Raw genomic sequence first — 21,497 nt, 5'->3', positions numbered from 1 at the left:
TTTGGCAGCAGAACCCCAAGTCTTTGCCAGCGGGTTGCTGCTTAATTGTTGTACTTGTACTTCCAAGAAGAACAGTTGCATTTAGTTGTAAGACTGGGCACAGATTCAGCTGAAACACATACTGTATGAACTACAGTACAGCTAAACTGTAAGGCTTTAGAAATATCAGAATCAATATACATCTATTGTGTAGAAACATTATATATACTTTATAAATATTTTTTTCTTTGTTCTGATCTACTGGAGTACCAGTCCTGTGCCGTGTGCTGCACCAGCCACATATATTGTACCGCTGGGTATCAGCCTTGCAGCTCGGGACAAATTAAAATGCACACTTAAGTCTGTTACTAAAGACTCAACTATACCTTACTCTAACAGTTCACAGAGTTCACCTGACTGCATAACTAAAAAGCCTGATGCATGTCTTCAGGCAATAACCTTGATTTAAACACTAGAACAGTCTTCCTTTCTCAGCAGTGATCATGGGCTATAATTGAACTAAGGGGCGTGCATCACCAATATTGTCTGTTAAAAACACTCAGTAGCACATTTAAGTTAAATGCCCACAGATGGTACAGACCCTTTCAACATGAGGAGGTTTGATTACGTTAGAGGATCCTGAAAAAGCTTTAGGATATAGCTCAAACATGTTGTTTTTCACACCTGGATAATTACTCTTGTGACCAGCCAGACCTGTCTATAGCTGTGCCTTCTCCCCAGAGCGTCAAAGTTGTGTCATTCTCTTGGTTATGGCTTGCCTTTATCTTTATGTAATGACTGACATGTTATAAGCTAAAGAAATTATGTTCATTAGTGCTTAAAAAGCTGGACTCTTTAGTGTTACACAAAGCACTTACACAAAAATTGTATAAGTAAAAAAAAACATGCAACGACATGTGAAGTAAACTGGAAGAAAATGCCCCTCCCTCCTCCTAATACTATACCTATATATTCACTCCTCCAGTGAGACTGCCATTAAGACTGTCACTATCTCCTTTCACACTTTCAGTTGTTACTTTTAAGAATGGGAAAGGTTCATGTTAGAGACAACGCTGCAAAAGAAAAGAAAACCGAGTTTAGGTTAGTACGAGTCAAAGACACCTGGAAGCGGAAGCTGGGGAAGAAGGTCAATAAAAACAAAGTGGACTGTGTCTCTGCTGCAAAAATGTGAGTACAACAATTTTCCCTTTTCTCACAGTAACTGGAATTGTAAATAAAAGCAGAAGTACAATGTAAAGTATGATTTTGACTTGTTTTTATGATGTTTGTTTTGTAATGCACGAGAGGAGACTCCTTTAAAAGTAAACCTATGGATTCCTACAGAAACCAGGTCCATTGATTTCAATATGCCGTAAATTTTGCTGTTGACACTTTTAAAAAACCTCAGCATTTGTGGTGGAAAGTCAGCACTGATACAGTACAGTGAAACTGAAGGCTGTACTGTAGAGATGAGGAAGTACTGTAAGAGATTTAACGCTAACAAAATTCCTTTTGAGTTCATGTGACTGACACCTTAAGGCCACAAAAATGACACAGAACACCTGCTCTTTTGCTTTGGATACTGTAGATAACTTCTTGTCCTGTGTCATGTTTGCTCACTGAAGAGTGTGGGTCTGGTAATACTTTTCCATTCCTTAGCCAAAACAAGAACAAGACGTTTTGGTCCTTGAGACTCAGACAAGGCGCCGGTCTGATAGACTTGAGAAGAGGATGCAGTTAATATCAGTTGTTACAGTATTTGATGTTTACTGCTCAGTGACGTTTGGCGTATTTGGAGGATAGGTTGCTGGTATCAAGTTACCTTTGTCACAGTTTAAGTGCATTTTTTTCTTTTAATCAAAAATTGCAGACTAAATAATATCCATAAACATAAAACTGTTTGAATCAGACAAGAGTGAATATTATTGCATAATTATTGTTGCAAGTGTCAGTGAGTTATTATAATGATCACTGCTCATTTGTTTTGTGTGGCAGCTTTGAAACTTCCACCGTGAAGGACACCACGTGGACAGTGATCAGCCCCATTACCTTCACTTACAAGGTAACTGAGACTCGAGGCTTGCTGGACCCGAACAGCGACACCCTGCTGCTGGGGCACATCACCGACCCACAGCATCTGGAGGAAATCAAAGCGTTGAACAAGCCACTCAAGCGCTTCGTGGTCGTTGACCAAGAAGTCTACAAAATCTATGGGGCCAAGATAACAGAGTACCTAGAGTTCCACAATGTCCTGTACAAGATCCTGGCTCTGCCCACGACTGAGGAGAACAAGTCGATGGAAGTGGCCTTGACTATCCTTGAAGAAGTGAACAACTTCTGCCTCGACCGCCGCACGGAGCCCATCATTGCCATTGGTGGAGGGGTCTGTCTGGACATCGTGGGCCTGGCTGCCTCTCTCTACAGGAGACGCACCCCTTACATCAGAGTCCCCACAACGCTGTTGTCCTACATCGACGCGAGCGTGGGCGCAAAGACGGGGGTCAACTTTGCAAACTGCAAGAATAAGCTGGGCACCTACATTCCACCCACCGCTGCTTTCCTCGACCTGTCCTTCATACAAACTCTTCCCCGACGCCACATCTGCAATGGTGTGGCTGAGATGCTGAAGGTACTGTTCTCTAAAATCCATCAATGTCCAACAATTCTTTTAAAAAATGTTTAGATACGTATTCATTCGTATCTATATCTTGTTTGCATTTTGTCTTTAGATGGCCTTGATGAAACACAGAGGCCTCTTTGAGCTCCTTGACAAACATGGCAGAATGCTCTTGGAAACTAAATTCCAGGATGCTGGAAGTATTTATGGGCAAAGCAGTTTCCAGGCTGCGTCACGAGCAACTCGCATAGCCATCACAACCATGCTGGAGGAGCTTGCCCCTAACCTCTGGGAAGACGACCTAAACAGGCTTGTGGACTTCGGCCACCTTATTAGTCCAGCGTTAGAGATGGTACAAACTTACTCAAGTTTGTATTTAGTTGTTTATATGATAAATACCTTATTACAATAATAATACATTTAATGCATTGTAAGTCTGCCACAGTACTGAGATACAGTAAAACTGGTAACACTGTTTTGGTTCTTCTCACTTTTCTTTGCCATACAGAAAGTCCTGCCATCACTGCTGCACGGTGAGGCAGTGAACATCGACATGTCGTACATGGTTTATGTAGCTCAGGAGTGCGGCCTGTTGTCAGAAGATGAGAAACAAAGGATCATCCGCTGCATGGTCGGCCTGGAGCTGCCCGTGTGGCATGAGGAGGTCACCATGGAGCTCATACAGAAGTCCCTGCAAGACAGGCTGAAGCACTCTGGGGGCCTGGTTCGAATGCCGCTGCCTGTGGGTCTTGGTCAAGCAGGTAATGATGAATACAGTAGGACTGTCTTCACCAAGAAGACTACTTGGTCCAAACAGCCTAAAACTCAATCTTTAGCAAATATGTCGTAATGATTGACTGTATATTCATTCAGATTAGACAGCAGAACAGTTCATTGTGTATTGTAGATACTCTAGTACAGTAATAACCACAGTGCCAAATTGTATTGTAGTTGAAGTCAGAGACTCTTATTGTGAAGATGAGCTGTATCTGGGGGAGAACACAGTGTGTGTTAGGCTAGGCTGGTTAGCAGGTTATTAGCATACAGTAATAGACTAGCGATTAATTAATTATCAAATTGGTATTATCCTTATCCAGTGTTCTGTTATATACTGTATACACATGTTAATGTTCACTCTTTGCTCTCCTTGCTCTCTTCACAGAAATCTTTAATACCACATCTTACGAGATCCTGCACAGAGCTCATGAGAAGTGGTGTGGGGAGCTGAGCATGTCTTCTCACAGCAGCTGTGACCCTTAACTGTATCAGTTGAACTTTAGAGAATATTTTTCATTTTGAAGGGAATTGTGTGTTGTATATTTTAGTTGTTTATAATGTTGGGAAGAATAGTACTGACTTATATTACTGTGTATTATGGCAACAAAATCTAAATGATTTGTCTAAAAATTTCAATAGGTTGGAAATTTTTTCATATCACAAACATATTTACATACATTTTTGTTAACAGTTCAAAACAAGTGGTTTTATAATTGTCACCAAATGATTCATCAGCTTTCTAACTGTTTGCTACTTGACTGTGAACATACAGTATAAGCTTCAATAAATGTTTTTGTGTTTATGAAAGAGTGTGCATGTAATGAGTAAAGAGCCCTGCCCTCAAATGGAATTTTTGGCTAAGCTTAAGGTTATAAAGTCAAATTAGGTCAGATTAGATTTGTGCGTGCGTAATCACACGTGTGATCACACCCGTGTAAAACCAACCTTTGCGTGCATAAACCCATCTGTGCATGTGTAACCAGATGTGTGCATGAGTAACCAGATTTGTACTTGCTTGCATATCAAATCAGGACATTAAAATTACGCACAAATCGTGGCAAAATTTGTTATTATAAATTTGGCTGCATTATAACATAGCATGGCATTGCTACTGTAATAGCCTGTCGGCTAACATGCTAAATTAATGTCTAATCAAAACACCAGTTTAACGTTTGCATAACTGCATCACCTCCACAAATCACAAGAGTAACGTCAAACTTCATACACATGAATATGAGCTGTCATGTCTGTCTTATCATTAAACATAATTAAAGTCGTCAGTCAGTGGACTAGCTTGTTGCTGCTTGTGGAGCTTTCAGGATCTGCTGTGCCACTACTGTACAAAGGACTGTGACAACTTCCTTGTTCATTAGCTAATCAGAGTGTGGAGGCAAATTAAGGTCTTTTACTTGTAAATTTAGTCACAATTCGTGCGTAATTTTAACACACCAAATTATAAGTGTAAGCATGTTATAGAACCACTAAGTCTACAAATCTGTTTACGTACGGGTTTACGCACGCACAAATGAAAACTGACCCTAATTTGACTCCATATAAGGTTAATGAAACACACATTATGAATGTAAGATTTGTCTGTCAACAGTCACAGAACGTTATTGCACAAGTTTGTTCTAAATACAGTACGACCAACAATGTCAAGGTTTATATATATTATAGTAGCACTAATGAATTTCAAGTTTAAAAATATGTTGTCAAAATATATTACAATATAGTGCCATCGTGTGGTGCAAAAAGAGCTTTAAGCTAACATCTCTAATACCTTCATGTACTGACAAGCAGCTAATTGATAATAGTAAATCAGTATTTATAGTGTAACACTTCCTGCTTCCTCTCTTGTAATCATGTCAATGGCTTACACCTGTGGCCATAGGAACTTTCTCTACACACCTTAGTCATAGGTTTGTTCCTGTGTTACTTTTACCTGTTAGTCTTTTTCCTGCTGCCACTTGGATGTGTTGCTGTGCTGTTGCTTACTGTATCTGTGTGCTTACCTTTATTTCAGGCCTGTTTGTGCTGTAGCTGCATGTTACTACAGTAGGTTTGTTCGTTCTTAGTGTGTTGCTCGTTGCTATCCTGGTTCTTTAGTTAATGCTTTGTATCCACTGTATTACTAGTTGTTACAGTAGGGTTTGAGTTTTTTTTTTTTTTGAGTGGTTCTTGTTGTTGTTGTTGTTGTTACAGTAGTTTATATTTTTCTGTACTTTTGCTGTTAGCCCCTCTTGCGTTTGTATACTTGTCTTTAGTTTATTTAAAGGTTTTACTCATTATTCTTGTTGGTTGTGCATCTGGATCCTCCATCTTGTTTTTCTACAATATGGGTACAATACTGTATGTCCTTGCCAGTGCTCACACGCACCAATTTATTGACACAACCGCAGCATTAAAGCCATCATGGCCATCATATACTGTAGTACTGACTACTGCAGAGCAGAAACACCACTTCCGGTACCTTCTTGAAAATGCTTTAGCCCAGTCATCATGTTTCAACTGTCAACTTGTTACAATGCTTAATCCTAGATGTAATGATACAATGTGCTGTGAATAAAAATATAGAAGAACAATTTAAACTTTGTACTGGGCACCCCCAGATTTTTACTCTTTATTTACGTGTGCTACGTGTGCTAGTGCTATTGATTGTTTATTCAACTAATAAGAGCTTCCTTTCTACATCTTGGGCTTCAATTGTCATGCTCAAATGTAATACTCACAACAACAACAACCTTTAGGCTTTTTTAGTGCTTGTGAGAATACTTGACATATAGTGATCCGTCATGTGTAGCTCTCTAAAATTGGGGTAGGTGGATAAAAATGACTGTATACAGGCCAAAATGCCAAAAAAGTAATTATTATTGTGTACAAAAATTGAGTAGAAATTTCTTCTGCTACACAGTCTCATAAGTCTGAACCTGCACATTAAATGATAGATAACTATTGAGAATGATATACCAGTTTATACGTTGTATTATTTACACACAAACTAAAATTATTTTACAGTTCAATATAATATATATAAAGGCATGTTGGTTTCGCAATAGATAGCAACCATTAAAAATATATATGCCACCAATGACCTGTACTTGACACAGTAGGAAGTGTAAAGATAATGGAGATCACACTTAACTGTTGATAAAAAATATTTTTGTGACGCTGTACATCTACAAACATTCTTTATAACATGACCTGCGAACTAGTTGTGATGTGTAGGATTATGTTAGAGTTTGATTAAAAAACGGAGTCTTATAAATTACAATCCATATTGATAAAAACACAAAATAAATAAATGCTATTAATATAATAATACTCATGGTAATAGTAATACCTGTTACTTGTTCAAAATACAAATCAAAATTTTAAATGGGGAAAACAATACTGCGCATTTATATCGATATCTACGTAACTACTTATATTTAAGTACCAGTTTATAATATGTGCATTTATGCCATTTTCAAAATCAGATGGCTGCACAAGGCCTGTGTATATCAGAGAACATAAAAGGTCATGGTAAAATATAACTTTTGAACAGTTTAACATGAAATAGGCAAAAAGTATGAAAAACGTCAGTGTCATCTAGGCTTATGGTACTACACAACGCTAACAGCCATGTTCCTTCTCCTCCATACTCGAACTGGAACTGTGGCGGCTGCTGACCTTGTTGGACCCCTCCGGGGACATTGAGGTCAGCAGAGGATCACTCGGGGAAATAGGCGACAGGGTGTTGTCCCTTATCAGCTCCTTCATTTTACAGGTTCTGGAGTTTCCGTAAGTGTCCCCACCATCTGCAGGCATCTGGTCGAAGGTGATGGTGCCATTGTTTAGGTCCAGTGTTGTTGGGGGGGACATGTCTGGGGCTGAACTGTAAAGGTCTGATGGGCAGTCACCCAGGACGGGTTCCTGTTTAATAGCTCGGGCCATCAGTTCTGATGTGCAGACAGAGGGGGAGGACACCACTGTGAGCCCATGCGCCCGGGCCTGGATCTCCAACTCCTATAGGTATTTAGATATGAACAAAATGAAAGGCAGATGTGTAAAAAAACACATAAAAGTATATGTTTCATTACTTCAAATAAGACAAGGGTTCAAAACACAGATACAATTTAAGCGGTGTGACCACTTAACTGCATTGTTAACTGGATAAAACTGGTTACATGCATATTGTACTGCACCAACTGCTGACTTATTTGCTGCATGCTTTTAACTAGATATCCTGTCGTATGGAAATTGTAAGTCCATAAACAGTTAAGTGGACCTGCCCTCAACATTGTCCTGACAAATGTGCCATTGCAAAGCAGTGGGAGTCACGTGAAACAGCACTACCCACCCAGTCTGCACTTGGAAAGAAATGATGAATAGCATTGTCTTCCTGACACGTTTTTAATGTGATTGTGACTGTGCTGCTCGATTTGTGTGACCTTTGTGTAGAGTAAACCTGCAATAACTACAATAAGGAATGATACAGTACATTACTGAATCTTTGCTGAGGCCAATGTTGGCCTTTAGATGCTACAGTATACAGTATCTGTTGTAGATCTTTGTCCATTTGGTGGCTTGTTGTGGTTTATTGTTTTACTAGTTGGCTTGTACAGTACTTATGGTTCTCTTTATTGTTGCCACCTTGGAACAACTGACCTGTATACGAAGCATTAGATGGCGGTTTGTGTGCTCCAGCTTCCTCTGTCTGCACTCAAGCTCTTTGGCTCGTTGCTGCTCTCGCTGGAGCTTCCTGATATAGTCCACAGATGCTTTGAGAATGGTGCCCTTATTCCAGCGCATGTCTCTGGGGTATGGAGGAGACAAAGGTCTACAGTCAAAATCAGCTGACCGGCTGACCAGAACAGCAGAGTTTTTTACAGCCCCTTTGAGCAAATGAACAATTATACTTAAAGGACACTTCAATACTTGAAAGGGGGGTGTTAAGAATGTGGTTAATAAGTAGACATGCTGATTAATGGATGGGCACATGCATTCACATGCACATGGAGACATATAGAAGGGACACTTACGGGTCATTAGACTTGGGTATCAGAGTTCCCAGCTCTTTGATGCGATCGTTGATATTGAACCTCCGCCTTCGTTCAACTACAGTCAACATAAAACTTAAATAGTAAATAGTCCTTTATGAAGGAGTAAGAAATACTTAAACAATTTAATAATTTAATATATAAACTTACTTAAATTGTGATTGTCTTTTTTCTGTCTTTCTTTAGCAAGTGCACGAACTTCAGCCTCTGTGAATCAAATCAGTCACAAGTAATGAAATAAGTAATGGCAATAGAATAGAATGAGAAACAAAGGAATGGAATGATGTCGGATTTTTAAGATTATAGAAGAAATCAAAGAATTAACTTTTACTGTATTTGCTATTGCTCGTGTATTATTATTGTGTGTGATTTAATCAAACGCAAAACACAAAAAGAAAACAGTTCAGTTCAACTTTTTTACTTGCTACATTTTCCTTTGCTTACCTACTGGAAATCCCTCTGGCCTTTGATAGTTTTCATACTGGCCACTGGACCCAGGCTTGTCCAGTACTTGCTTCATGCCAGAAGCTGAAGAGATTATTTGGCAAATAATTAGGTATTAGTATGTTGTGCACTTTCCAATTGCAAACAATAGTAATATTGCCTACATCAGCAGTGCAATAAGCAAATACAAAGACTACCTACAGTGTTTACATTATCCAAAATGTTTTCTCACTACTGTATTTTACCTGTGTATTCCCTTTTAATGTTGGGTGGGCAGGAGCTGCTAATGGCCAGACCTGGGATTGGAAGTCCCTGGTTGCCATATACATCCAGTAAGTTCCCAGACACAGGGAGCTACAAACACAGCAATGAGAAATAATTATAGTACATGCTTTGGGGTGAGGACATGATTAATTTTAGATCCATATTATTACTATGCAAAATCTAATAAGAATTTGTTTTCAGTACACAGCTTGTTCTTTTAGATCACAGTTTAAAAAAATTACCGCGTTGTTAATTTGCAGAGCTGGGTCCATTAGTCCAAGGACATCTTCATTGTAACTTGACTCCAAGCTAATAATGTCATCGATGACATCATCCATCTGTATCTGTGAGGCATAAAATGGTCGATTTAATAACAACACTTACAACAGAACTAGAGTATGTGGATCGAATGGAAGGTCAAACGCTAAGTAATAAGCTTTAGCTATACCTCTTTTTCACAGCTGGAGCTGAGCGTGAGCAGGGCCATGGGACTGTTGGGGGCACTGCTGCCAGGCCCGGGTGGCATACCGTGCTCCGGTGGCTGGCTTGGGCACTGGCTTCCTGTTTTACCACCCAGTGTGGTGGACAGGTACTGCCTCACCTGCTGCCTCCCGTCCTGCTGGATGTGGTACTTGCTGGGGTTCTCCAGGTGGGACTGCACCTATTTACAGCAGTAAGTGCCTTAAGCATTAGTCAGACTCATTCTTTTTTATTTCTTAAGATTCAGTAGATGCATTTGTCTATTGTGGGGTTAAAAATGAAGATGAAGCAACATAAACAATGGCTGTTGCCAATAAATGTCATGACTCATGTAAGTACTCATGTGTTATGTTGTTAAAACATTTTAAGGAAAACATTGATGTTGATCTGAAATAAGGCTTCACACCTGTTGGAATGTGATGATGACAGAATAATTCAAATAAGTAAAACCTGTGAAGACATTTTAGGTTCAATATGCTGTGACAGTGAAACCAATACTGTATGAATCAAGCTTTACTACCGTGCTGTATTATGAAGGTCACAGAAAACAAATGCACTTGCACTTGCAGACATGCTCAAACAAAACTTTTCACTTCAAATGAATTACATTAAATACCATTTTATCCTTTAATTATTAATGAACAGACCATTGCCATTAATACATTGACACTAATCTTAGTTAGATCACATTGTATACTGTAGTTCACACAATATTTTCAGCAATGCAAAAAGTGGACTTCTATCCATTATTCTTTTATAGAAACATTTGATAAGTGTGTTAAATTAATCCATAATTTCTAATGTATAGAAAGTCTCAACACGTCTCACCTGATAGTGGCTGTATTGAAGCATCTCCAACATGTTTTCTGGGTGGACTAGTACCTTAGACCTATATAATCCCTTTATGCTGCTAGCACAGTGTGAACAACAAGCTAGTTTGTGCAAATCTGAGAGCAGTCACTAGTCCTTTTCAATTTATCCAGAACTCAAAGCAAATTAGTTATGCAAGTTAAGACATGGAGGAGGACTTAGACTCATCCTCCCACTGTGTTGTTCCATCTTAACTATGAATTTATGTCTTTATAGAAGCCATTTGACGTCACCACCTCCAACTAACAAAGGAGTCTTTCTCCTGATTGGACAGTAATCTGTGAACTGAAGCTTGCTTAAGGCCAGCTAACTTTTAATCTTTAGTTCTGCTCTTCTGGTATAAACCACTATTTGTTCTGAGCAGCAGCAGCACAACTAACGCCACTGTTTGGCTACAAACTTGCCGTTTGGAAACAGAAATGCACGGCCTTTTAAAACTCCACACGTTTCTTTGATTTCAAGTGGTTAATTATGTTTAACCATCTGCAGGATAAACATGATGAACAGCTCGATTTCAAACTTTAACATGAATATTTGAACAATTAGACACAATTTGTAGCTTTGTTCGGTCTATATTTAATGCGATCTTTTTTTTGTGTCCCAACTCAAGAATGAATAGAACATAAAGTAGTTTTAGTGCATTGTCTTCGAAACCTTTTATGCAGTAGAATTTATATTTGTAAATCAGTTGATCATGCCACAATCAGTGATGCACTGCAAGCTGCCCAAAGGGAACAACCAGAGCTGTGTACAACCAGACCTTTGGAGGAAACAAAGTGGAATCACAGCAGAATCCAGAAATCTTTCTCCTAAAAATACACACTGAATAAATTACTACAAAATAAATTTAAATTTGGAACTGAAGAAGAAATAAGCAGGGGATGAAAAGTTAGATAGCTGAGTGTAGATTTTTTACAGATTTGAGAAAATAGAATAGGATGGAACATCACTGTGAACAGTTTCTAGTCTTTGACATACATAGAAGAAAATATTTTATAGCTTCAAGGAATTGAGTTTCTACTGAAAGATGAAAGATACCATCACCCAGAGCTTTTCAGAACCTTTGCCAGTCATGAAGTGTTTTTACTCACTGATAATAATCGTATTTATCCAATTGCATAACTGATCATTTCTTAGGTATTGTGTCATTTGTGACTTACAGTACAAGCAAAACTGTACATTTTTCAAGGGGGAAGTCCTGGCTGAACCACAAAGATTTATGTTGTGTCACATATTTTTTTTTTTAATTTGGTGTTAAACACTTTTTCTTATGAGGAGGATGGTTTGAAATCTTTAGCGTTTTCAACAAAAAGCCTTTAATTCTAAACAAAAAGATACAAGGTCAGTGATCTGGAGTTCAGTCTGTACACGCTTGTTGCTTTCTTGTTACAGATAGTTAATTATCAAGATTTAAATGTGGACTTATTAATGCATAAATGTTATCAAGCATTGAAATATGACCAAACACAAAGTAATTTGTGCATTATACATTATATGTATATGTATATATTATACATTATATAATATTTTATATTTTTTAGTAAGGAAGGCTCTTCTGTATGACTGCGTGCTATTGTCTATGTTATGGTCTGTGCTATGGTCTGTGCTATGGTTTGTGCTATGGTTTGTGGGGTATCAGTTAGGCCCTTTGTCCAAGTGGACATACAATAAGTCTATACAGTCATATTAGTCCCTGCAGTAGCTTATTAGCCTTAGGGTGAGAGGGTGTTTACATTTGCAAATTTTTATTATTAATAACACACATGTTTATTCTGCTCTTTAGAAAATGTAACTCATCTAAAATCCTATTTAGTGAATAGGTAATGATTTAAGTATAACAGTAACAATGAATACAGACTTTCTTATTCATAATGTTTTGCTTGTTTCAAGCTTACATCAGTATTAGACAAGTTGCGTACTGAACTGTATGTGTTTGTTGTGCATAATTATTGTAGGTTTTGAGGCTATAATCATTACCCCGCAGAGAGATAACATCAATATCACGCCAGATTCTTCTCCAAATGAGGCTCTGTATTTTAACCTATGAGGACTTTGCCAAATTATTTATGCACTCGGAACGTACATTAAACTTTTTGCTATTAGACAAACGGAAACATTGATTATAGACAGTTTTCACTGTACATCTTCCCAGCCTCAATGCTAATGTGAATTCCCCAACCACCATAGCACAAAGAAGCAAACACTTTTACAGTACATTGCAGTGAAAACCCATTTCATGCTCTTTTATTCGTGATGTTGAACACCAGCCTATGTCCAGAACTTAACATACATTCATGGAATAGGTCCGCTTATCGGGCTCCTCACGTGTAACGAAGAACAACCAGTCACGCAGATAATTGATGTAAAATCTTGGAGCATCGCATCTTTGTTAGGATTATTGGAAATTCATGAAGTAGCTGGAGAGGTGAACACCAACACAGGGGGAGAGCCCCCTGGCTGGACAGAGCTGTAGATGATAAAGCAGAGAAAGCCGTCTTTGTAATCACATAGAAGAGCGTTTCTTTGTCTCCCCTCCATAGTGTGGCCTTTTCCTTTAGCTAAACCTTTGGGTTGAGGGAGAACTATTAACAAGGGAAGCATTTCATTTATCCCTTCAGCAAGCCAAGCTTGCACTGTATTCACAGACTCTTTGTGAGACAGAGGTTTATTACCTTCTCAAGGAGAGCACATGGGTCTATGTTTGAGGCCTATGCCCCGGGGGCCAATAACATTTCGGGAGATAGTCGTCACTCCCTGACCCCTGAAAAGAAACGGATCCATTCATACCTCTCGACCAGCTCCATTCTGTGTCTTCCTTCCTTGGCAACAAGTCACACTTGAGGGCAATTAGTTAAAGAGATTGGTAAACATTTACTGTGTGCTTAAACTAATATGAAGGCTATAGTAGCGCTACTGACTGCTAACACGTTGCTCCTAAATCATTAAAGACCCGGGAGCCAATACGACACATGGGCAATGGAAAATTGATAGATTAGTAAAACATGAAGTAACAGAAATATCCATGCACTGTTTCTATATTTGGACTGCATATAGATAGATGGATATAGATATATACTGTAGATAGCGATTTTTTTTGTTGCTTTCATGTTCATGTTCACAGCCAGAACCAAAAAAAGTACTTATCTACCAAAGTGGGGACATTTTTGGAACATGGGGACTTTTTGGTCGGTCTGCAACAGTTTGAGGGGCCATTTTTTGTTAGGTTTGACCTGTCCTTTATGTCAGTGACTGTTATCACAGCAGAAAGTACGGTAAAGTGTGTATGTGTGTATTAGAATTCTGGCACAGTTACAGTTTAAATATTTTGAAGATTACAAAAATAGAGAAAGGCAGAAAACTGTCTGGGAATTTTTCTTGATACATAACTTAATCAATTATCAAAACAGATAAGGGTCAAGATTGAATAACACACTAATTGCCTCAGCCCTCAGCCCTTAATCTCTATCCCAAATTAGAACAGGCTTTTGTTACAACTTTTATCCTTTAACTGAAACTGAACACATACTGTACAGAAACACAGTCCACACAGCAGGCAGGTTGATATTCTACAACTGGCCACACTAAATTCTCCAGTATTTACAGTTGTGACGTGAACGTCATGTCAGTTTACACAGTCCCCTTTAAAACCCCAAGTGTGTTCGAGTGAGTGCCTTGTATGGCAGCTGCTGGCATCAGTGTGTGAAAGTGAGAGAGCATGGGTGGATCAGAAACTACTGTAAAGCGCTTTGGATCCCGGAATGGGTGTTTAAATGCGCTATATAAATGTGGACCATTTACCGTTTAAATGTCATTATTGACATTAATATGATTTAGTCATATGTACAAGTAGATTCATTTAATGATATGTAACACACTATAGCACCCTTTTTATCAGATCACTTCAGTTATAAGTCAGCAGAAATCCAAAAGTTGATCATCAGACACATGTCTATGAGGTCATTTTGGATCTAAGGAAAAGGAAACATTGTGCCTATTCAACACAAGAGTTTGTCTGAAAGTGGTGTACAAAGTAACCTCATTAGGTTATAATCTAACGATGGTTCCGACCGACTGCACAGTCTCTGAGAGACTCTGGCTGTGATTACTGTAACTACTGTCCAGTACAGAACACGTCGGCCAAGTGAAAACACATTGAGAACAACAACACTGATGAACCTAAATAAATTTAGAGGTAATATGACAGAATGAATAATAATAGCATGCATAGTAGAAGGTGGTAATATATAAAAAATATAACCAAGTACAGCATGTGTATGGTATTTTGTTTGTTTACACTTAATGTCTATGAATGCTGGCATTTACACAAAGCTATGCTTTAATTAGATTAATAGTGGAGAAAATCTGCTGTGTGAGAAATTGCGAAAAGCAGTTTTATGATCAGCATTTGGTTGTGAACCCTCTTACCTTTCCACATCAACAGATTTAGTAAGTATCCCTGTCTAGATGGTTCCTTTTTTCTATTATTGCTGGTTTTATCTTTGAACCCCTTCCGTCCTTCTGACCACACATCAGATAAACACATGTTCCAGCATTGGTTGTTTCTACAAATCTCAGAAGTGGACTTCCCCTTTTTAAAGCAACTGTGAATAATATTTCTGCATAAGCTTCAAAAAATGCACTCTGTGATAGCATCATAGAATTTGATTTCCTTTTAGTTTGGAAAATCTGACTTACTAATAAAGAGGTTAGTTTGGTTACAGTTAATCTCTACTGAGAAAAGAGGTCACATGATATGACATGTTATCTGTACTGTACGTATAAACCACTTCAACCAAATGATAGTAGAGTACTGTAGATGATACTGTACCTGTAGGTAGCCTCAATCAGATGTGGTATTGTGTCCTGAGGGTTTGTCTGGACCAAATTGTATTGACCTACTGTAATATATTATTGCAGTCCCAGAAGATTGATATCCCTCTCATGTCTTTATGAATAAGGGCTCACATCGCAGCCTGTTTGCTTTGCTTAGTGTAATGACAAGTATCAGAGCTAGCTTTTCGCAATTATAGTAGGCAGAGATCCTTTGTTGTACAGTAGCTGTGCAGAAAAGCATCAGCATTATCACGCCATTCAATGGTCATTATCAGTGGTTATCAGCCCATACGTATGGGCCTGTAGGTGCCCACCTACCTGCTGGCAGCAGTGAATAGGTGCAGTGGGTCGCTGTCATTGATCCGTAAGGTTGATCACGGCTCTGATGATTTAACCAGCAAAGTCAGTAGGGGCGCTGTTGAGCGGTTGTTGTTCAGACGGGAGGATCAAAGTTTTTGATTTTGATTTATTAGCGAGCATAACTTAGCAAGTAGCTAGCTGTATTGTGTTAGCTAACTGTAACCTTAACCCCCCACCCGTTATCCAGCCCTAACCCTAACCACAATAACCTCTAAAGCTGCTGAACTTAGCGTCTTAGTTAGCTGTTAGCTGTTCGCGAGGAGGCTGAGCAGGCACCTACTGGCCTACGAATGCGCTAATAAATTCTGATCAACCCATTCGTTATGGGTGATAACATCCGAAGCGGGTGAAAGCATACCTTACACCAGAAACAGTGATTCTCAGATTTGACATTCAAATATCTTCCTGAATTGATCTATTACCTTTAACATTCATACTGTAATCATAGAAACCAAACCGTCCACTGACTTTAGAATTAGGCATATTGTACAATAAGCAGCCATAGTCCACAGATGTGGAAGAGTTTGCATGCGATTAGAGCATTGAAAAAACATATTTAATCAAAACACATCACTAAAAATTGTCCCCTTTGTTCTTACATTACGTATTGACAAACAGATGCCGCTTTCAAAGCCAGTTGAAGATGTCATTCAACTACAGACCATTATTTTTCCACAGTGGGGAAAAACACTTGAGGAGTCTTTCACTTACACATTTGAGTAAGTGAAAAACATGAAAGAAAAATGTTTATTTTCCGGGAAGTTTAATTCACTAACATCAAAGACTAACACTCCAAATAGATGTTAGGAAATGGATTTGCGGATGAATGCGTACTACATGTGCTGCCTTAAGGTGGTAGATTCTTCTTTTCTGCCAATGCCCTTAGTAACAATTCTCTACAACAGAGAGAGACCACTTCATCATAAGGAGGGGCTTAAAACAAAGAGATAGCTTCTCTCCTCTTTGCCCTGTGGCTACAGGGTAACATTAACAAGAATGTAGCATCCTCTTCCAAGAATGAGACTCATTGTCCACTTTACAGTGAATGGGATGAGAAACATGCACTTGTTTTAAGCAGTGAACAATAAAGTTTAATTTAGTACCTACATAAACTGCCGGAGCATCATTATCATGCCTACAACCAGCTCAACTGCTAAAAAAGGACAAACAAACTCTTGCTGTAGATTTTAAAACTTCTGCAGACGTGTCTCTCTTAAAAATGTTATCCTGAAGAATCTACTGGCTACTTAAAATTGGGAACAGAGCTCTAGGTATACTCCATCCAGTTTAAGAAACAAAAGGCTCTCTTAGCTCGGCCTCGGCACAGTCTAAGGCCTCGGAGTCTGTGCCGAGAACCAGAGCACAAAGATGCAGCATTATTCAAGTCAATATGCCTGGAGTTTGAGGAAAAGGTCAGTGTAAACCACCAACGTCTGCACGTGGAGTTAAATCTGATGGTTTTTGAAAGGGCTTTTAAGAGGGCATCAAAAGTATACAACCATCTTTGATCCCATTTTTCAGAAATGCAAAGCCAATTCAGAGTGACATTTTTAGGGTTGATCAATTTGACGCTCTCTTTTCAAAGAGTCACCAGGCGGCAAATGTTTTTAATGAAAAAAGATTAATTACAAAGTATTGAAATAATGCAAATCCTTACAGAACAAAGAGTCTAGCTACAGCACCGATGTGCATCATACCTAGTGTTAAAGATCAGGTGCACTATGCAAGAAGTCTTTCCTGTGTAAAGTGCTGGTTAAGCACAAATAAAGATCTCACTGTGTGAAGGAAGGTTCTATCACAGCCTCACTAACAATACGTTGATCCAAAGTGCAAGAGCACAGCCAGAGATGACACCTACTTTAAAGCAGCATTATTAAGTGAAATAGCAAAGAAATCACAGAAACGCTAGTAAAGTGGCAAACTCTAAATAAAAGAATATTGGGAAATGAAGATCACTGCAAACACAGGCCCTAAAAATCATAAATATAAACAAAAGCTTACTGACCATAAACCTACAGGAAACTCTGTACACTGTGAAGGCAGCCAAAACAAATCGATTAGCACAAAAACACTGCAAAGCATGTACAGTACAAGCAATTAGCTCAAGACTTACCGAAAAAAGCTAAACCGGAGCTACACTGAAAAAAATGATTTTTTGCTCCTGTAAATGTTATACTGTTAACCTGTGTAGTTTTTACAAAAACTGTTATGTTCCAATATTTTCTAGCATCATAATTTTTCAAAGTAAAGTTTGCATACAAATATCAAGTAATAGTAAATAAGATAATTCATTGTTTTAAAAACCTCCAAAATCAAGTAATTTTGACTTGTAATGAAAGTGAATCTGGCAACTCTCTGCAAATAAACCCATCTAATACATAAATCCATCGAAAATTAGCGCACTATTTGTATTTTTATCGAAGTAAAGTGTAATATGTATCAGGTGTAAGACAAAACTGTTTATTTTTCTTTTTGATTTGTGGTATTATTGAACTGTATTCTTACTGAGCAAGTGTTAAACTTGTTATTCTAAAGTACATTTGTACACTTCATCTAAGATATAGTAGTGGGCCAGGGCCTTGACCCCTGAGCTGCTGAGACTCATGGGAAAAATTACGGTTCCTGTGTTCCTAGTGTTATAGTTAAGGATAGTAGTTGAATAGTGTTATAAGCTTGGTGGAAATGAATTAGTGAAGTCCTCGTGTGTTTATAATGTGTTCTGTGTTGTTTTGTAAGTTGCACCATAAGGGAGAAGAGTATATGTGTTACTGACCTTCAGTGGACAGTGATGCAATTGACAGTACTGTTAAAAATAAATGTGGCTTTGCCCTTGACTTGCAAAGTTACCACGCAAAGACTGACGCCTAATGTTCTTCCCCTCTCTGAGGTGATTGCACCTGCAATCTGTGTGTCAGCAGGGGAACGCACGCACCACTACACCGAACTGCTGGGGCCGTTTCCCATATTAATATTATTGTATAAGTAAAACATAAAAAGCTATCATTGCAAATACATACTAAATAACAAATACGAAGGTAGAATAAGTAAAAGTAAAAAAACAATAAAAAAATGTATTAAACATTGCTGCAATATAACTTACATAAATGTACATCATAATAAGTATTGATGCAAATGCATTTTGATTAAAATGTAGTTAGGTGGCGTAAGTAAGATCTACTGATTTGTTTGGATCAATACCCGAAAAAGTTTTACTTGAGTACTTGAATGAAAACTACCATGTGCTATAAAGTATGGTGTACCTATATATGAGTATGAAATGAGCCCTCTGATATTTACTTAGGATTTCTGTGTGGAAATTGCTACCTAGGTTTAGTGAAGTATATTTCACTCCACATTTTTGTCAGTGTAGAGGTCGACAACGAAGATGTAGGACTGGAACGGAACTATGATAAAGGAAGACACATGAGCAAGGCAGTTATTGTGTATATTAATGGATACGTCACTTTTTTCCAGTTTCCATTAAAGGAGGTAAGTTTTATAGATCAATGTACTATATGTACAATATAATCTATATCACATTAGAGTCAGCTTTCTTAAGCAAGTAGATTTATTAACTGACACGTAAACAGGAAAACCTGGTTTCTGTCATCGGTTTAGTGAATTCTCAGGTTGATTTCTCCTGGTAAAAATCAAGCGTAATTTTCACAAGCGCAGACAAAAGGATGTAAACACTAAGCAGGTCGTTGTGTGTTTCAGAAATCCTAAAGTTTTTTAGTTGCATTTCAGAGTGAAAGCAATGGCACCTACAGTAATGATGAAATGATAGTGGAGTCCAGGGTTGAGCTGTACATAGATTTTAAGATGACGTGACTCGTGATGAATGTAGATTGACCCGACTAACAACCCAGTCAGCCAACTGAGGCTAAACAGCCACAACTTGTTTTGTATAGAGCACGTATTAAAAATATCTTCTTTCCATAACACTTGATCATTTGATTGTTATGGAATTCTTTTATTCAAAGATAACTTGGCTAATTAAGACCCCCACCACCTCATCTGAGGTTATGTATGTTGGCCCCAAATAAAATATCTGCTCAAATCTTCAGAGAAGAACTTGCAGAAGAGAACGTTTTGTCCATAAAACCATGAAATTAATGAGCAATGTTGTACAGAAGATTTCAATCCTGAAATAAGTAAGTAAAGGATTAACTTAATCAGTAAAGTCACTGATAACAAACACACAAAGTATTTTTACTGAATTGAGTGGAAACCCGTTTTGATTATCTTATATATCGATGTCTCTCATCTACAAAGCTCACTTTTCTTAATACTCTCATAAGAGTAGAGTTCGTTTGGTCATTCCAGGACTCAAATGAATGAAAATGTGCCAGTGTAGTGGAGCAAATAGGATTAAATGAGTTGCCAAATGTCTGGAAACAGGAATTCTGTCAAGAGATAATCCCCATTATGGATTTAACACAGTTTACTCTCAAAGAACTGCATTTGTCTCTGTGCTGACACAAATGTGAAACTTGCTGTAGCCAGAGGCATTAATCACTCTGAATTTGTTTTGTTGTTTTGATGGAACTTTTTGCAACACATCCCAAGCGTCCGTCTCGCCTACAGAGTATTTACTACGCTTCGAATCATGACTACCTCCTGTACAGGTGCGGACGTCGTGGTAGCGGTCGTTCAGTGGTGCTGGGCTTACCTTGAGAACTTCCATGGGCGGCTGCCTCACAGCGGCCTGCTTGCAGGGCAGCGTGCCATGCACGGTGCAGGTGTGCTGGGCGCTGTGGCGCAGGAAGTCTCAGATCCTCCTTTTTGGGTCCTCCCTGCGGTCTTGACCCTTTCTACCGTCGAGCACGGTTCTGGATCTGTGACGTCACAGCCGGAGGAGGGGGGATAAATCCGGAAACACTTGCACAGGTCCGGGGGAGCGCTGAGAACCCCGGCCCACCCAAGGGCAAGGAGAGGAGGCAGGAGTTAAACAGACCGGGCAAAATAGGCGGGAGGGTCTAAGCGCAAGTGATGGAATTTCTCTCTGCCATCGTGAGTCAGTCAAGGCTAGATGAGGTATTGTAATGGAGTACAATATCATGATTGAGTGAGGAGCAAGCCAGAGATTCCTTTGCTGAGAATATGTTATTGTTCTTGGAGTGAGGGCAAACGAAGGGTTCATGGTTCAGGGAGATTAGACAATGTGAGAAAGGTAAAAAGCCTATTTTACCCTTTTTTATTACAGTTTTATTTTATTAATATGGTAATCTTTTTTTAAGATTGCACCTGCCAGTCACCTGGGAATCAAACACAGCACCTTCTTGCTGTGAGGCAGGTCCCATACAGTTAGAAATTGCATGTCTTATCTCCAAATGACGTATTCCTCATTTTAGGGAGGTAAGGCCTTTCCAACCAAGACATTTCATCAAGCATTAACTCAATTTAATTCATGAGCCCAGTGCGACAGCCAAACTTATTAGTAAGCTTATTAGGCCCAAATTCAGTTCACCCTCCTTACTCCTCCAGATCAGAATTTAATTTGGAGGTAAGATGTTGTGTGTGCACCACCAGACTAGAAAGAAATGCTCTGTTGTGATACCTCATTTAAATCAATTCACAGCTTTACTCGTTGTTTATGTAACAACACGCTGAGCAAAAGCACAGTCTGTCCAATAGTCGTCCTTTTAAGTGTGCAGCGTATTGGATGAGACAGAACCAACACATCCCAGCCCAAGATGGATGTGGCATTGCACACACTGTCAAGACCAGGCATTCCCTGGAAAAATGATCCTTTTGATAAACCTACTTCAAGTCCTCTGAGTCTGTGCAGCTGCATGATAATCGCACTAATTAGCTTGGCATGTCAAATCCAG

General features: G+C 38.8%; 2 protein-coding genes across 4 annotated transcripts; one reads left to right on the top strand and one right to left on the bottom strand.

The window, feature by feature from the left end:
• Positions 1-302: 302 nt before the first annotated feature.
• eevs (2-epi-5-epi-valiolone synthase) lies at positions 303-6,365 on the top strand. The gene is made up of 5 exons (XM_029151836.3): positions 303-1,167; positions 1,975-2,608; positions 2,709-2,948; positions 3,105-3,357; positions 3,759-6,365. Exons 1-5 carry the CDS (start codon positions 1,025-1,027, stop codon positions 3,854-3,856), a joined length of 1,368 nt encoding a protein of 455 aa, XP_029007669.1. The 5' UTR covers positions 303-1,024; the 3' UTR covers positions 3,857-6,365.
• Positions 6,366-6,515: 150 nt separating this feature from the next.
• mitfa (melanocyte inducing transcription factor a) lies at positions 6,516-20,586 on the bottom strand. Of its 3 annotated transcripts, none has more exons than XM_055508906.1 (9): positions 20,336-20,586; positions 9,569-9,781; positions 9,363-9,464; positions 9,102-9,210; positions 8,857-8,940; positions 8,563-8,619; positions 8,395-8,470; positions 8,021-8,168; positions 6,516-7,378 (listed from the first exon to the last, which is right to left on the bottom strand). In XM_055508906.1, the coding sequence occupies exons 1-9, from the start codon at positions 20,348-20,350 to the stop codon at positions 6,986-6,988; spliced, it is 1,197 nt and encodes a 398-aa protein (XP_055364881.1). In that variant the 5' UTR covers positions 20,351-20,586; the 3' UTR covers positions 6,516-6,985. The 3 variants fall into 3 exon arrangements, with proteins under 3 accessions (XP_055364881.1, XP_029007670.1, XP_055364882.1); XM_029151837.3 differs by lacking the exon at positions 20,336-20,586 and adding an exon at positions 10,429-10,652; XM_055508907.1 differs by lacking the exon at positions 20,336-20,586 and adding an exon at positions 10,007-10,025.
• Between the last annotated feature and the right edge of the window lie 911 nt (positions 20,587-21,497).

The sequence above is a fragment of the Betta splendens genome, chromosome 5, assembly GCF_900634795.4.
Source record: "Betta splendens chromosome 5, fBetSpl5.4, whole genome shotgun sequence".
Taxonomy (NCBI): domain Eukaryota; kingdom Metazoa; phylum Chordata; class Actinopteri; order Anabantiformes; family Osphronemidae; genus Betta; species Betta splendens.
Note: the sequence above shows the minus strand (reverse complement) of the source record. Positions and strands in the feature narration are given on the sequence as shown.

Coding starts and splice junctions, on each gene's coding strand:
- eevs (XM_029151836.3), top strand. CDS start 1,025: ATGGGAAAGGTTCATGTTAGAGACAACGCTGCAAAAGAAAAGAAAACC. Junction 2,609..2,708: donor GTGTGGCTGAGATGCTGAAG/GTACTGTTCTCT, acceptor TTTTGTCTTTAG/ATGGCCTTGATGAAACACAG. Junction 3,358..3,758: donor TGTGGGTCTTGGTCAAGCAG/GTAATGATGAAT, acceptor CTCTCTTCACAG/AAATCTTTAATACCACATCT.
- mitfa (XM_029151837.3), bottom strand. CDS start 10,461: ATGTTGGAGATGCTTCAATACAGCCACTATCAG. Junction 9,782..10,428: donor TTCAATACAGCCACTATCAG/GTGAGACGTGTT, acceptor TGCTGTAAATAG/GTGCAGTCCCACCTGGAGAA. Junction 8,941..9,101: donor CATTAAAAGGGAATACACAG/GTAAAATACAGT, acceptor TAATCTCTTCAG/CTTCTGGCATGAAGCAAGTA.